General features: G+C 37.6%; 3 protein-coding genes across 3 annotated transcripts; all 3 read left to right on the top strand.

Moving 5' to 3' along the window:
• Window positions 1–2326: 2326 nt before the first annotated feature.
• Window positions 2327–6413, top strand: LOC101738119 (translocon-associated protein subunit delta). The gene is made up of 3 exons (XM_004925072.5): window positions 2327–2942; window positions 4163–4319; window positions 6252–6413. Exons 1-3 carry the CDS (start codon window positions 2691–2693, stop codon window positions 6350–6352), a joined length of 510 nt encoding a protein of 169 aa, XP_004925129.2. The 5' UTR covers window positions 2327–2690; the 3' UTR covers window positions 6353–6413.
• A 2090-nt stretch (window positions 6414–8503) lies between these two features.
• On the top strand, window positions 8504–9591 carry LOC101738248 (cytochrome c oxidase assembly factor 4 homolog, mitochondrial). The gene is made up of 2 exons (XM_004925073.5): window positions 8504–9098; window positions 9460–9591. Exons 1-2 carry the CDS (start codon window positions 9000–9002, stop codon window positions 9568–9570), a joined length of 210 nt encoding a protein of 69 aa, XP_004925130.1. The 5' UTR covers window positions 8504–8999; the 3' UTR covers window positions 9571–9591.
• A 134-nt stretch (window positions 9592–9725) lies between these two features.
• On the top strand, window positions 9726–11149 carry LOC101738387 (methyltransferase-like protein 17, mitochondrial). The gene has a single exon (XM_004925074.4). It carries the CDS (start codon window positions 9811–9813, stop codon window positions 11131–11133), a length of 1323 nt encoding a protein of 440 aa, XP_004925131.1. The 5' UTR covers window positions 9726–9810; the 3' UTR covers window positions 11134–11149.
• The last annotated feature ends 2155 nt before the right edge of the window (window positions 11150–13304 follow it).

Raw genomic sequence — 13304 nt, 5'->3', positions numbered from 1 at the left:
ACTAAAAGTATCGGGAATGGAATATTTCCATTGTTTCTGTCATATTAAAATCTTTTTAATTGAAAACTCCTTGGTTTTAAAAATCGAATACCATTTATTTATTTTAAAAAAGATTCTCGGTCTTGTCACGAGGTTTTGTCAAACTGCAACCGCCGCATCATCCTGCATCACGACAATGCGAGTTCTCACACCGCGCACAGAACAAAAGAGTTTTTAGAGTAAGAAAACATAGAATTATTAGACCATCCGCCGTACAGCCCCGACCTAAGCCCTAATGATTTCTATACTTTCCCTAAAATAAAGAATAAATTGCGTGGACAGAGATTTTCATCACCTGAAGAAGCTGTGGACGCCTACAAAACGGTAATTTTGGAGACCCCAACTTCTGAATGGAATAGTTGCTTCAATGATTGGTTCCATCGTATGGAAAAATGTGTCAAATTTCGCGGAGAATACTTCGAAAAGCAATAAATACATTTTTAAATAGTAATGTTGTGTCACTTCGTTAATTCTCGAAATTTTCAGTGCCGCCCTCGTAGGTACCACCACTCTGCCTGGATTCGTGAAAGATGAACACTTATAATCCATAAATACAGGTTACTGAGTTTCTCGCCGGATCCTCTCAGATCATTTTAGCGGTAAGCAGCGGTTTGGCTCCGCCCCTGGCATTGCAGACGTACATGAGCGACGGTAACCACTAACCACCAGGTGGGCCGTATGCTCGTCTGCGTGCTAAGGTAATAAAAAAAAATGTGTGCGTGTACTAGTGTACACACGTAAGAAGTGAAACTTATTTTTCGAAAAATGATCTACATGCAACTTTCTAGAAATTGGTTAAATAAAGTTAAATTAGATAAAGTTTAAACAAAAGGATTTTATTATCATAGACATGAATACAAAAAAGATGGCGCGTAACGGAAAAATGTGACGCGTAACCGAAAAATGTGACGGTAAATTTTTTCCAACGCCGATAAAGAAGTTTCACTTCAAAAATAAAAAGTTGGTCGCGATTTCCATTCCTATGATAGATTCTGGAAAGCACTGCTCTTGCTAAGGCCAATCTCAAATGGTCCTGTAATCATCAGGATCTGATTGATGATGGGATCCTGGGAATATCGAGAAAAATCTACAATTTTCAAAGCCTATCTTGAAGTGATTTGTGTGTTTCTTGTTATTGTTACGCGCTGGGGTTCGGGATAAATAATATTTCACCAAAGTACAATGGGATACATAGTATTTCACCAAAAACTCTCAATTCGCTTATTCCGCTTCGCTTCAGGTGATCCGTTCGCTGTTTCGCTTCTAAATAGTTCCGATTACTGACTGACTGCGTGCCATCTCTACAACGCTTTTATAGCCGATATGACATCCCTAGAATTATCGAGAATATTCTACAAATATCTAGTAGTAGATTCCGCTATCTGCCAATAGATGGCGTTGCACTTCTCGAGCGTTCTGGGCGCTACTAGATCCTTCGATATTCGTTCGACTATTCGGCAATACATGGCGTTACTCTTACCGGCGTAACAATATTCTTCTTATCATTATATGCTATATCATTATTACGCGCTTGATCATTATTTTGCTGAGATGTTATTTTATGGTTGCGATATCTTCTAAGATACTCATTAAAATCAAATGATAGACAGGGAAAAGTTCTTTAAAGTTAAATATCTGTAATACATATTTATTTGGATAAGGACTAATATGATTTTTATGAAAACACCTTCACAAATAATGCTTTTTTTTAGAACAAATTTGGTTAGCATAAAAAAGGTTCTAGTGAGCCTATCTTAAAATATAGGCATAGAACTTTTAAAGGGACATTATTCTGTCATATATTATTTAAGCGAAATTTTAACCGTATCCGCAGCGCGCGCAGTGGAAGCTCTCAAAAGGCAAAAAAACGACCTTGAAACATTATTAGTACTTCACTCGTATTGGTCTTAGCGTGATGTTATATAGCCAGCCTATAGTCTTCCTCAATAAATGAGCTATCTAAGACTGAAAAAATCAAATCGGACCAGTAGTTCCTGAGATTAGTGCGTTCAACCAAACAAACAAACTCTTCAGCTTTATAATAGTATAGATTTTTTATTTTAAATATTTTTAAACTTCAACACAGGCAACAATGGTATCGCAAGAAGACGATTACTATACTGAAAAAAAGTTAATTACACATGACAAATTAATATTATTAAAAAATTTACAAATACGTTAGAATTCTGAAAGATTTAAGAATTATTTTATGGTTTTTCAAAATTCACAAATACTTTTAAATTTGAATGCATTGTTATTAAAATATATTATACTGATCGCGATCTTTAAATGTAAATTGGCCACACGTAACCGCTGACGTTTCGGAGTTGCGTTCTAAAGACAACTTTTAACACTTTCTAAAATTTAGATAGTGTGAATAAATTACTTTAAAACATCAGTTATGCTTTTACGTACATGAAATAGTTTAAAATCAATACTGTGATTGGGAAGATTACAAAAACAAAATATTTATGAAGTAAAATAAAATTTAGAAATTCAAAAATTGATGTGAAATATTTGATTGCTTGATGTTTATGAAGACATTGAAGAGACGTTTTCGAACACAACATACGTGGACGGCTGTAAAGGAGTGAGAATTGTAGTCTCAAATTTTTAAAATTAGATTTACCTTTAAGGTCACAAATAACAAAATGGTCACAAAAAGTTTTATTTATATTATCACAATCGCTCTTATCGGCAGTATTTGCGCCGAATCCTGTCAGAACCCTAAAGTTGAAGCTTCATATTTCACTAGTTTAGATGCCACGGTAGTCACACAAATAGCCTATATAACCGAATTTACGCTTAAATGTGACAATACTCTGCCCGAGAACTACGGTTTGTACGCTGAAGTCGATGGAAAATCACTAACGGCCGCCAGAATCGGTGAAAACAAATATCAGGTAAGTTAATCATATTTCCTAGGTCCACCTGAGACCGAGCCGCATTTAAAAGTTTAAAAAGGACACCTTTTCATTTCTTATAATGATATTCGATGTCTATGTTATATAAGGGTCTTATATTGCTTTATTTAGCTTTTGAAGATATAATAACTATCCTAGACACTACAGTAACACTTAATGGTCTCAACCAATCAACCCTTTTAAATCTGACAAAACAACAATGTTCCCATAATCAGAGATTGAACAAAATTCTAATTGAACTAAAATCCCTAAATCTTCAATTTAGCTTTAAAAAAAGAACTTTCCTGCATTCTATATATGCTAAGTTTTTTAAACCACAACAGATAATACAATTTCCACCTCGAACCATTTGTGAGACCTGATCTTGTTCCAATATAAATTTTTAATTAGTATTATTATTGAAATATAAAATGTTCACATGTATTATACTTTGACAGTACAATGACAGGAAAGATTTCCATGGAGTGCTATAAAAACTACCTGCAATATACTACTATATAATAAGTTTCGTCAAAATTATAAGAATCAATTAGAAAGCCAAAAACAAACTTCATTTTTTTTCTATAAAAGATATATTATGTGATGGTAGTAATTTTTAAAAGTCATGTACATTTTACAAATTATTTTTAAACTTTCAAGCCATTTCAATCATAAACATTCGGCATTATTTATAATGGTTCGAGCCACGCATGCTAATTGGTCGACACAGCTGATCAGACCATAAGCAATTGGTATTATTTATCACGGCTCTGGTACGTGTGGCAATTGGTCGACACAGCAGATCAGAGTATAAAACTCGACTGCAACTTAGGTGGCCTTGCCACCTGTCTTTTTTTTATTGCCTTTGTAGGCAGACGAGCATACGGCCCACCTGATGGTAAGTGGTCACCGTCGCTCATGGACGTTAGCAATGCCGGGGGTAGAGCCATGCCGCTGCCTACCATTAAGTATTAAGTACTCTCCGCAAGCCTCATTTGAAGAAGGACATGTCATAGCGCCTGGAAAACACAGTGGAGGGGAGTTCATTCCAAAGCCAGATGGTATCTGGCAAGAGAGGCTGTCTCTAGAGAAAGCTCTACATTTATATTTCAAGATGAACGTAATTTGCTTTCCTTGCTGTCAGCTCTTCCATCTGCATATTCAAATACTATTTGAGTCTAATTTAGCAATGGTGTTAAGTATTTAAATCCCTTTCATAGATTTCCTGGACCGAAGAACCAGCGAAGGCTCGCTCCGGAGTGCACCAGATAAACATTCTAGATGAAGAAGGCTGGGCTTCGCTGCGTCGTGCTCGACGTGCCGATCCTGCCGCCTCTGTTGCTCCACTACTCGCCATACAACTTAGTCATCCTGGCAGTAAGCTATTTTTAATACGCTTTGATTAGCTTCAGACGTATGTATGTTAGTATTACTGGTGGTAGGACCTCTTGTGAGTCCGCGCGGGTAGGTACCACCACCCCGCCTATTTCTGCCGTGAAGTAGTAATGCGCTTCGGTCTGAAGGATAGGGCAGCTATTGTAACTATGCTGAGATTTTAGAATTTATATCTCAAGGGTGGCGCATTTACGTTGTGGATGTCTATGGGCTCCAGTAACCACTTAACACCAGGTGGGCTGTGAGCTCGTACACCCATCTAAGCAATAAAAAAAAAAGAATCTTTGAACATGATTTTGACCCCCCTCAAAACGTCGGATTAACTCGAAATTTGGCATGCTTATTAAGGACCGATGACAATTCAATATTTAAAAAAAAAATGAAAAATTGGAATTCAACTAAAAAATGAAAAATAATTAGTAGTTTAAAAAAACTAACAAAATATGTACGCTTTTATAGAAAATCCAACTAAAAAATAGAAAATAAATTTTAATAAATTTGAATTTAAAATAGTGTTAGAAAAAATGATTTTATTGTAAAAAAAGCGTGGGGTGCATGGTATCAGTAGTTATAAATATTTAATGAAGAAATATGAGTAGAAGGGTTATTTTGTTAATATCGTGCAAAGGCACCCCACGCTTTTTTACAATAAAATATTTTTTTCGTACACTATTTTTAATTCAAATTTATTGAAATTTATTTTCTATTTTTGAATTGGATTTTCTATAAAAGCGTATTTTGATAGTTTTTTTAAACTATTATTTATTTTATTTACTGCTGGTAGGGCGTCCTTTGAGCCCACCCGGGTAGGTACCACCACCCTGCCTATTTCTGCCGCGAAGCAGTAATCCAGCTCCAATTTGAGTTACATTAAAGATATATTTGAGACTTGGATCTCATCTCTTCACATATTTAATGTCTAAAGGCTTCCGTAACCACTGGACACGCCACAAGCTTGTTTACCTATGTAAGGCATAAAATGAAAAAAAAAAGATGTAAAATCCCGATTGATTCACTGGAAAATAAATCTGCATTTTAATCAGTATAAGCAATGGTTTCAATGAAATGTGATTGATCACATTTGAATGTGGGTTTAACGGTCATGATAAATCAACCTAATTTTTTTTTTATTGCCGTTTTGGGAAGACGAGCTAACGTGATGGTAAGTGGTTACCGTCGCTCAAGGACGTCAACAGTGCCAGGAGTAGAGGCAACCCGCGGCCTCTCTCCGCGAGCTTCGTTTGAAGAAGGAGCATGTCCTTCTTATCATCTCATGTCATGTCATAGTGCTCGGGCGACACCGTGGAAGGGAGTTGAGGTTGAGTTGATTTAAAAGTAGTAAGGAGTACCACTGGTTCCTGCAGTCATAGCGCCACTGTTCTACCTATTACTGGTACAAAAATGTCATGGATCGACATATCGCCTTTTCGCATTAAAAGTGTACAATTTCCAAAAATATTCGAAATTGAGTTAATAATATATGTATGCGTAAACATTTCGCATCATCAGTATTTTTATCATAAATATTGTCAAAAGTGCTTAGTTTAGTTTTAGTTTTTTTTTTTTTTTAGTTTAACTATGTTTTACTATTAACAAAATTAATACATAATATAATCTTACTTGAAAAAACAGATAATGATAATAACTGGTAAAAAATATAAAATAAATGTTGCAAAGATGATTAATATTAAAAATATTACATGTTAAACCTTTAAAAGACTCTCCTGTAAAATTAGTATGTTTTGAGATTATACAGTTTTAAAATGAGAGAAGACGATATCTCCATCACACACAATCTCAAGATACAGGTAACATTGTCATTTTGATCTGTTTGTGAGTCTAGACGGGTTTTGAACTCCTCTCATGTAACGCAATAACAAAAAGACTAATAAGATAACTCAATTTTTTCTCCAGGCTACTCCGGGCCATGGGTGAACTCCGAGATACTGGCAACATTCATCTCAATCTTGGTCGCCTATACGGCACTTCGTAACAAGAGCAAGATATTAGCTTAAGCAATTATTGTTAAATTACTGTTAATTTTATATTAAAAAAATAATATAATATAACAATTTTTTTTTGTGTTTGTTTGAGAAAGCGTCTTAAGCATTGTACATTTTAAACAGTAAAACTACGCATTTTCTTAGAATTAATAGAAGTTCTTCCTTAAAATTATAGAAACTACATTTTTTTTCCTACCTAAGCTGATAGCCTTGAGAGGCTATATCAGCGTCGCCTTAACTAGTAGGGGAGCTCACGGGGCTCAAACCTGATGACGTTGCTAACACGAACCCTAGCAAGAGCAGTGCTTCGCAGAATCTACCACCGGATCGGAAACGCGACCCACTGAGAAGATCCGGCGAGAAACTCAGTGGGCTGTGTGTGAGGGAAACTAGAAGGAAGGAGTACCATCTTGAATAGGGGACAAGTTGAAAAAATATCCATCTGTAAACAGCAAATTATAGTTCGAAAACTCACCGAATTAGCGCTAGTGTAGCAAGTGGGAATAATACGAAAATAGCAGTTTTAAACAGTGCTAGCTTAAAGTGAAGTGTGATATCCCGACACTACTGTTAGTATCTCGTCACTGACTAGGGGCCGTAACTCCATTGCCGCCATAAAAATCCTTGGCCAGCCCATAGCTAGGGCTTCGAAGGCTAAGTACTTAGGCGTCACTCGATAAGGGATGACATTCGGGCCCCATATTGAGTCAGTGCGCGACCGAGCCGCGTTCTAACTCGGTCGACTCTACCCCATGATCTGCAAGCGAAGTACAATGTCTCTTCATAACAAGGTGACACTATAAAACTTGCATACGTTTCGTCATGACCTATGCAAGTGTAGTGTTCACTCACGCGGCCCGTACATTACGTACGTACGTAATTACTCTCCAGTGTGCTTAGTGCGAGTTTTCTAACGTTCTCGATAGCGTAAAAGTTAGCCCAATTTTATATACAGTTGGAACAGCACCCCTAGCGGCAAACATAGGTAAACGATACCATTCCATACAAATATGAGCTAACCTTTACGTTATCGAGAACGTTAGAAAACTCGCACTAAGCACACTGGTCATCCAATCCCGTTTCTGCAGGATAGCCTTCGGAGCACCGTGGTATGTGAGGAATGTAGATCTTCACGGTGACCTAAATTTAGTACCGATACGTAAAAATCTAAAGGAAGCGTCGGAACGCTACTTCGACAAAGCGGCGAGACACAAAGACCTTCTTATCGTGGCCGCCGCTAATTGCTTAGCCGCCTCACAAGCACGGGTCGCCGTCCGTGAGTTCGACGAGTGAATTAGCCCATAGACCCAACCCACTGAGTTCCTCGCTGGATCTTCTCAGTGGCTCGTGATTCCGATCCGGTGGTAGATTCTGCGAAGCACTGCTCTTGCCAGGGCTAGTGTTAGCAAATTCTCTCAGGTTGAGTCCGTGAGCTCACCTACCCGTCCGGGCGAAGCTGAGATAACCTCTTAGGCTACCGGCGAATAGGGAGGGAAAAAAATAAAAAGAAGTGTGATAGTTTAAGGCGCCGTTTTTAAAACCTTTCCACTTGCTACTGTGGCGCCACCTTCATTTACTCCCTGTCGACGGACACTTTCTGCACTTAAAGTTATAGTAAAATAAGGTAAGGTCAGAGAGAGAATATATTTTATTGCACACCAAAACACAATTAACATTTAAAAAAAAACAGTTTTTTTTTAAACCTAAGCTGGTAGCCTAGAGAGGCTATTCCAGCTTAACCGTAACTAGTAGGTGAGCTCACGGGGCTCAAACCTGACGACGATGCTAACACGAACCCTAGCAAGAGTCGTGCTTCGCAGAATCTGCCACCGGATCGGAAACGCGATCCACTGAGAAGATCCGGCGAGAAACTCAGTAGGCTGGTTAAACAATTGTAAAGCAGATACATTTGTACAATAGGCAGTTTTATCGTTAAAAGCGATCTCTTCCAGACAGCCGTTTAATTTACGTAAGGTTAAATAAAGTTTTTCTGATGTTTGTATCTCTTAGCGCACGCAGTAATACTACATTTTTGTTAAAGCATCTGTTATTTTAACTCTAATAATATCTTTTAATTCTTACTGATGATGAACTAGTCATTACTGTTTGTTAAAACTTTAAACGCTGGAAAAACAAATGTTTTTGGTTATGCTTCTAGAAATGGAGAATATGATGAAAACGCTCGTGCAAATCTTGGTTGCTCGTGAGCGTTTCAACCAAGGAACAGGCAGCATTAAAGACTGTAAATAAATAAAATAAATATTATTTATATTCGGCAGCGGCATTTTCTCAATATTATAGCGACAAATTATGATCGTCAACCAACAGATGTTGCTCATGAGTCATATTGTGGGTGATTGTAGACACTATGAGCTGAGTGTTAGTTCATTACGTGAATAATGGATTATTATAATCATTTAACCTTAGCATTTTGTATTGACAAAGCTTTTTGTTACTATGCGTGAAACGGAATACAAGTTATAATGCAACAGAATATAAAAGTAACTTGTAATTATACGCCAACAGCATGATAGTTTCAAATTTCCAATATAATACGTCAACTTCTCAGCTGATTTGTTTTAAGGTTATGTTCTTGTTGTGCTACAGTTAGACCAAAAAGAAATTAATATTGCCACTAAAACGTATTTCATACGAAAATATGACTATAAAACCTCGAGAACAGATCGGCAGTGATGATGATCCCGTGGAAGGCATGCTGAAAAAAACTGGCTGTCTGGAACTACACTATAAAGTGCAGGTTTGTTTTAAAAATGATTCACGTAAGTTAATTTAACTGTATTAAATATAAAAATGCAATACACTGCTAATTTAATATACCGACGTGTTTTGAGTCACATTTGAAAGTTATAATATCTAGGTTTGTTTTTATATTTTACTTGCTGACCCGGCAGACTTCGTAGTGCCTCAATCGATAAATAAAAGACCGACGGGGAACACATTTATCTACATTTTAAACCTTCTCTGGACTTCCACAAATAATTCAAGACTAGCCAAATCGGTTCAGCCGTTCTCGAGTTTTAGCGAGACTAACGAACAGCACTTCATTTTTATATATAGAGATAATTCAAAGTAATTAATGTTTGTTTGAACATTTTTAGGAATGCATCGCCGAAACGAAAGACTGGAGAAAGTGTCAAACCGCAGTTAATAATTTCAGAGATTGTATCAACAAACATAAACAGGAAGAAATAAATAAAAATAAACATTAAATCATGATACGATCGAATAAACATAGTTTTATTTCAATTTATGTACATACTGTTAATTTTATTTTAATTTAATACTTTTTAAAATTAATAGGCAGAAAATCGAAACCTTTTGCTTTAACTTTCAAGAATCGAAAAACATTATGTTTTGACAGTTTGTTGACAGTTACATAGATTATATTTCAGAATGCGTTTTGTTATGGTTTGTTGTGATGATCCGTAAAGTACTTTAAGGTTACAAAAATGTTTCGTAAACTCAAATATTCACATATTTCGTCTTTAAGCGCCAACTACTCAACCAAAGTCTCAATAGATCCAAATTTAAAGGAAAGCTTTGACGCGCAGATCTATAAGCCACGGAAACATCCAGGAACCAATCGTGTAAAAATAGCATCAATACCTGCGGATATTCGGAAGGCAATTAAAATAATCCTAGACGATGCACGAGCTAAATCTTTACATCAGGAGAGCATTAAGCTCAAAAACCATCTGCAGTCTAGGCTACTGCCGCCAGAAGAAAAGGAAATTAATTTGAAAGCCGCGCAAATTCACGACAGCATTTCACAACGGACATTCTCTAAAATAAACAAAGAATTGAGCCAGGAGGAGTTGCAAAACATGAAAAAACAGGTACAGAATACTGTATTTAATATATTAAAAACGAACGTGTACCGTTGGGGTAATATATCGTACGATAAACCTACTAGTCTTCAATATTTGATGACCAGGGCTGCCCCGGAATACGCTGTCTTGGTTCGCGTATTAGATGAGATCAGAAGGGTTTTACCAGATTACAAGCCACGAAGCTTTTTTGACTTTGGTTCCGGCGTCGGAACCGGTACATGGGCACTGAACACATATTGGAAAGGAGAAATTTATGAATATTTTTGTGTCGATACATCGGCTCACATGCACGATTTGGCACGCTTAATTTTGTGTGAAGGCAAGGACAACGTCGAATTACCGTATAAATGTTATTACCAGCGTCAATTTCTACCTGCTTCCACAGATCTGAGGTACAATATAGTTTTGTCCGCGTACTCATTATTTGAACTACCCTCGATGAAATCAAGATTAGAAACAATACAAAAACTATGGAACAAGACCGAAGATTTCCTAATAATCATCGAACACGGAACAAATGCCGGATTCAGAGCTGTAAACGAAGCCAGAGAATTCATTTTGAATCTCCCAAAAGACAGCAGTAATAGAGGTTACGCATTCTCTCCGTGTCCAAACGACAGTGTTTGTCCAAGATACCTCGACCATCAAACTCCATGTAACTTCTTAATGAAGTACGAATCGCTAGGCTACCATTCAAAGTCTGAAGTTTTAGCAGATTTGTACACATATGTTATTTTAAGGAAAGGTGATCGACCAAATGACGATCCACAGTGGCCTAGGATTGTAAGGGCTCCGATTGTCAGGTCCGGACACACGATCTGTCGGATGTGTACAGCACAAGGAGAGTTAAAAGAAATTATATTTTCTAAAGGGAAGCACGATCAGACTATGTACAGATGTGCTAGGTCTGCTAATTGGGGAGATCTTTTACCTATAAAATAAATAATTACAACATAGATTAATGTTTTTAGTTTAATTACAAACACACTAGCTTTGTACACAGTATTAATAAATACTTTACATTATATTATGCATTTATCTGATGCGATGGAAGTCAGAAGGATAAAATCTATACTAATATATAAATCTACAGTGGTTTTTACGGATGTTCCGTTATAACTACTGAACCATGCATCCGATCGACTTGAAACTTGGTATCCATGTAGAAAATACATGTTCTTAATGGATAGGCTAATAGTTATATGAGTGTTGGACTCCCTACACCAGTTGCGGGGGCGTTAATGATGAGAATCTTTGTGGGGGTGAGAAATAATAATGTTAATTTTAAATGCCCAGCGAAGCGGACGGGTACAGCTGGTATTTATACATTTTGCTTGATAATTGACCTTGCAGCAGATAGTACAGAGTGTATTTACCTTTTTTGAAAATCACAGATCATGGGAGGCAGAAGTATTACAGATAGATTGAGATAGATAGAATGAACTGTACATATTATAATGGAAATTGGTATTAAGTTGTTATGGTAGCCCGTAGACACTGAAGCATTACAGCTCTCCCGTAGGCAGGAGTGCCACACTAATCCACGGCAGAAATAAGCAGGAAGGTGTTTTTATGATGTACTGGCTCAAAATATATGTATGACTGTAAGCAGAGAACGTTTTAACGAAAATATTGAATTTAGTACCGTTAATAAATAATAACTGGGAACAAATCGTGTAAATCCGGCCCTAATTTAAGATTTCCTATGTTATTGGTAACACTGACTGTCATACATACATATATATAGATAATCACAAAGAGTAAACAAACCTGTTCATCACACGAATGCTTGTCTGACACGGGAATCGAACCCACGACCCTCGGCGCAAAGTTAGGGAGGCTAATTACTACACCACCGAATCAGCCAAACATAAGTAGTCAATAAGCCCGTGTATATAGGTAGACGAGCATGCAGCCTCGTGGTAGGACCTCTTGTGAGTCCGCGCGGGTAGGTACCACCACGCTGGCTATTTTTGCTGTGAAGCAGCGATGCGTTTCGGTTTGAAGGGTGGGGCAAGCTGTTTTTTAGCTATACTTCAGACCTCAGAACTTATATCTCAAGGTGGGTGACGGCATTTACGTTGTAGATGTACCACCTACCTAAGCAATAAAAAAAGGAAAAAAAGTCTTCTTTATGGTGAGTCATCGTGGCCTAAAGGATAAGACGTCCGGTGCATTCGTGTTGAGCAATGCACTGGTGTTCGAATCTCAGACGGGTACCAATTTTACTAATGAAATACGTACTCAACAAATGTTCACGATTGACTTCCACGGTGAAGGAATAACATCGTGTAATAAAAATCAAACCCGCAAAATTATAATTTGCGTAATTACTGGTGGAAGGACCTCTTGTGAGTCCGCACGGGTAGGAACCACCGCCCTGCCTATTTCTGCCGTGAAGCAGTAATGCGTTTCGATTTGAACTATATACTTGAGACTTCAGAATTTATATCTCAAGGTGGGTGGCGCATTTACGTTGTAGATGTCTATGGGCTCCAGTAACCACTTAACACCGGGTGGGCTGTGAGATCGTCCACCCATCCAAGCAATAAAAAAAAAAGTCGTCGTTCTAGGGAGCTGGTCGTCGTGACTCCGCCGCCTTCTGTGTCCTAATCGCTCGGCTCTTCCATCAACGCGTTATCTCCTAGGAAATTTTCTGATAACATCGCAATGACGGAAACGACTTCCACATAACGGGATTCAAGTCGAGAACTCTACTTGTTTGATTTGTATCGTCGCCGCCATAATTGAAAGAAACGTTTTTAACACACGGAAATTTAACACATCGTTCGGTGTTTTGTTTTTGTTTTTATCGCGTACACAGATCAGCGAATTAGCAAGGAAGAGGTAGACGTAAAAAGGAATGGATTACGTGAAAGACGATATGTTCAAGAGGGGAGTGAGCGAAGAAATGGTATATGATAGAGGAGTATGGAAGGAGAAAACATGTTGCGCCGACCCTAGGTGACTGGGAGAAGGGCTGGAGAATGATGATGATATTGATGACAGGTTAGCGAATTTGCAGCTCATCTGGTGTTAAGCTGTTAGCGGAGCCGATAAGTCAACGTAAACGTAGATTCCACTGTGGGTGACTCACATGTATTTATTTATTT

The sequence above is a fragment of the Bombyx mori genome, chromosome 24 (genome assembly GCF_030269925.1).
Source record: "Bombyx mori chromosome 24, ASM3026992v2".
Taxonomy (NCBI): Eukaryota; Metazoa; Arthropoda; class Insecta; order Lepidoptera; family Bombycidae; genus Bombyx; species Bombyx mori.
This window is presented reverse-complemented; position numbering and strand designations above follow the sequence as displayed.

What these genes read in the sequence shown, in the direction of transcription:
- LOC101738119 (XM_004925072.5), top strand. Translation starts at nt 2,691, where the DNA reads ATGGTCACAAAAAGTTTTATTTATATTATCACAATCGCTCTTATCGGC. An exon ending in TCGGTGAAAACAAATATCAG is followed by an intron (nt 2,943 to 4,162) that starts GTAAGTTAATCA and finishes TCCCTTTCATAG; the next exon opens with ATTTCCTGGACCGAAGAACC. An exon ending in ACAACTTAGTCATCCTGGCA is followed by an intron (nt 4,320 to 6,251) that starts GTAAGCTATTTT and finishes TTTTTTCTCCAG; the next exon opens with GCTACTCCGGGCCATGGGTG.
- LOC101738248 (XM_004925073.5), top strand. Translation starts at nt 9,000, where the DNA reads ATGACTATAAAACCTCGAGAACAGATCGGCAGTGATGATGATCCCGTG. An exon ending in AACTACACTATAAAGTGCAG is followed by an intron (nt 9,099 to 9,459) that starts GTTTGTTTTAAA and finishes GAACATTTTTAG; the next exon opens with GAATGCATCGCCGAAACGAA.
- LOC101738387 (XM_004925074.4), top strand. Translation starts at nt 9,811, where the DNA reads ATGTTTCGTAAACTCAAATATTCACATATTTCGTCTTTAAGCGCCAAC.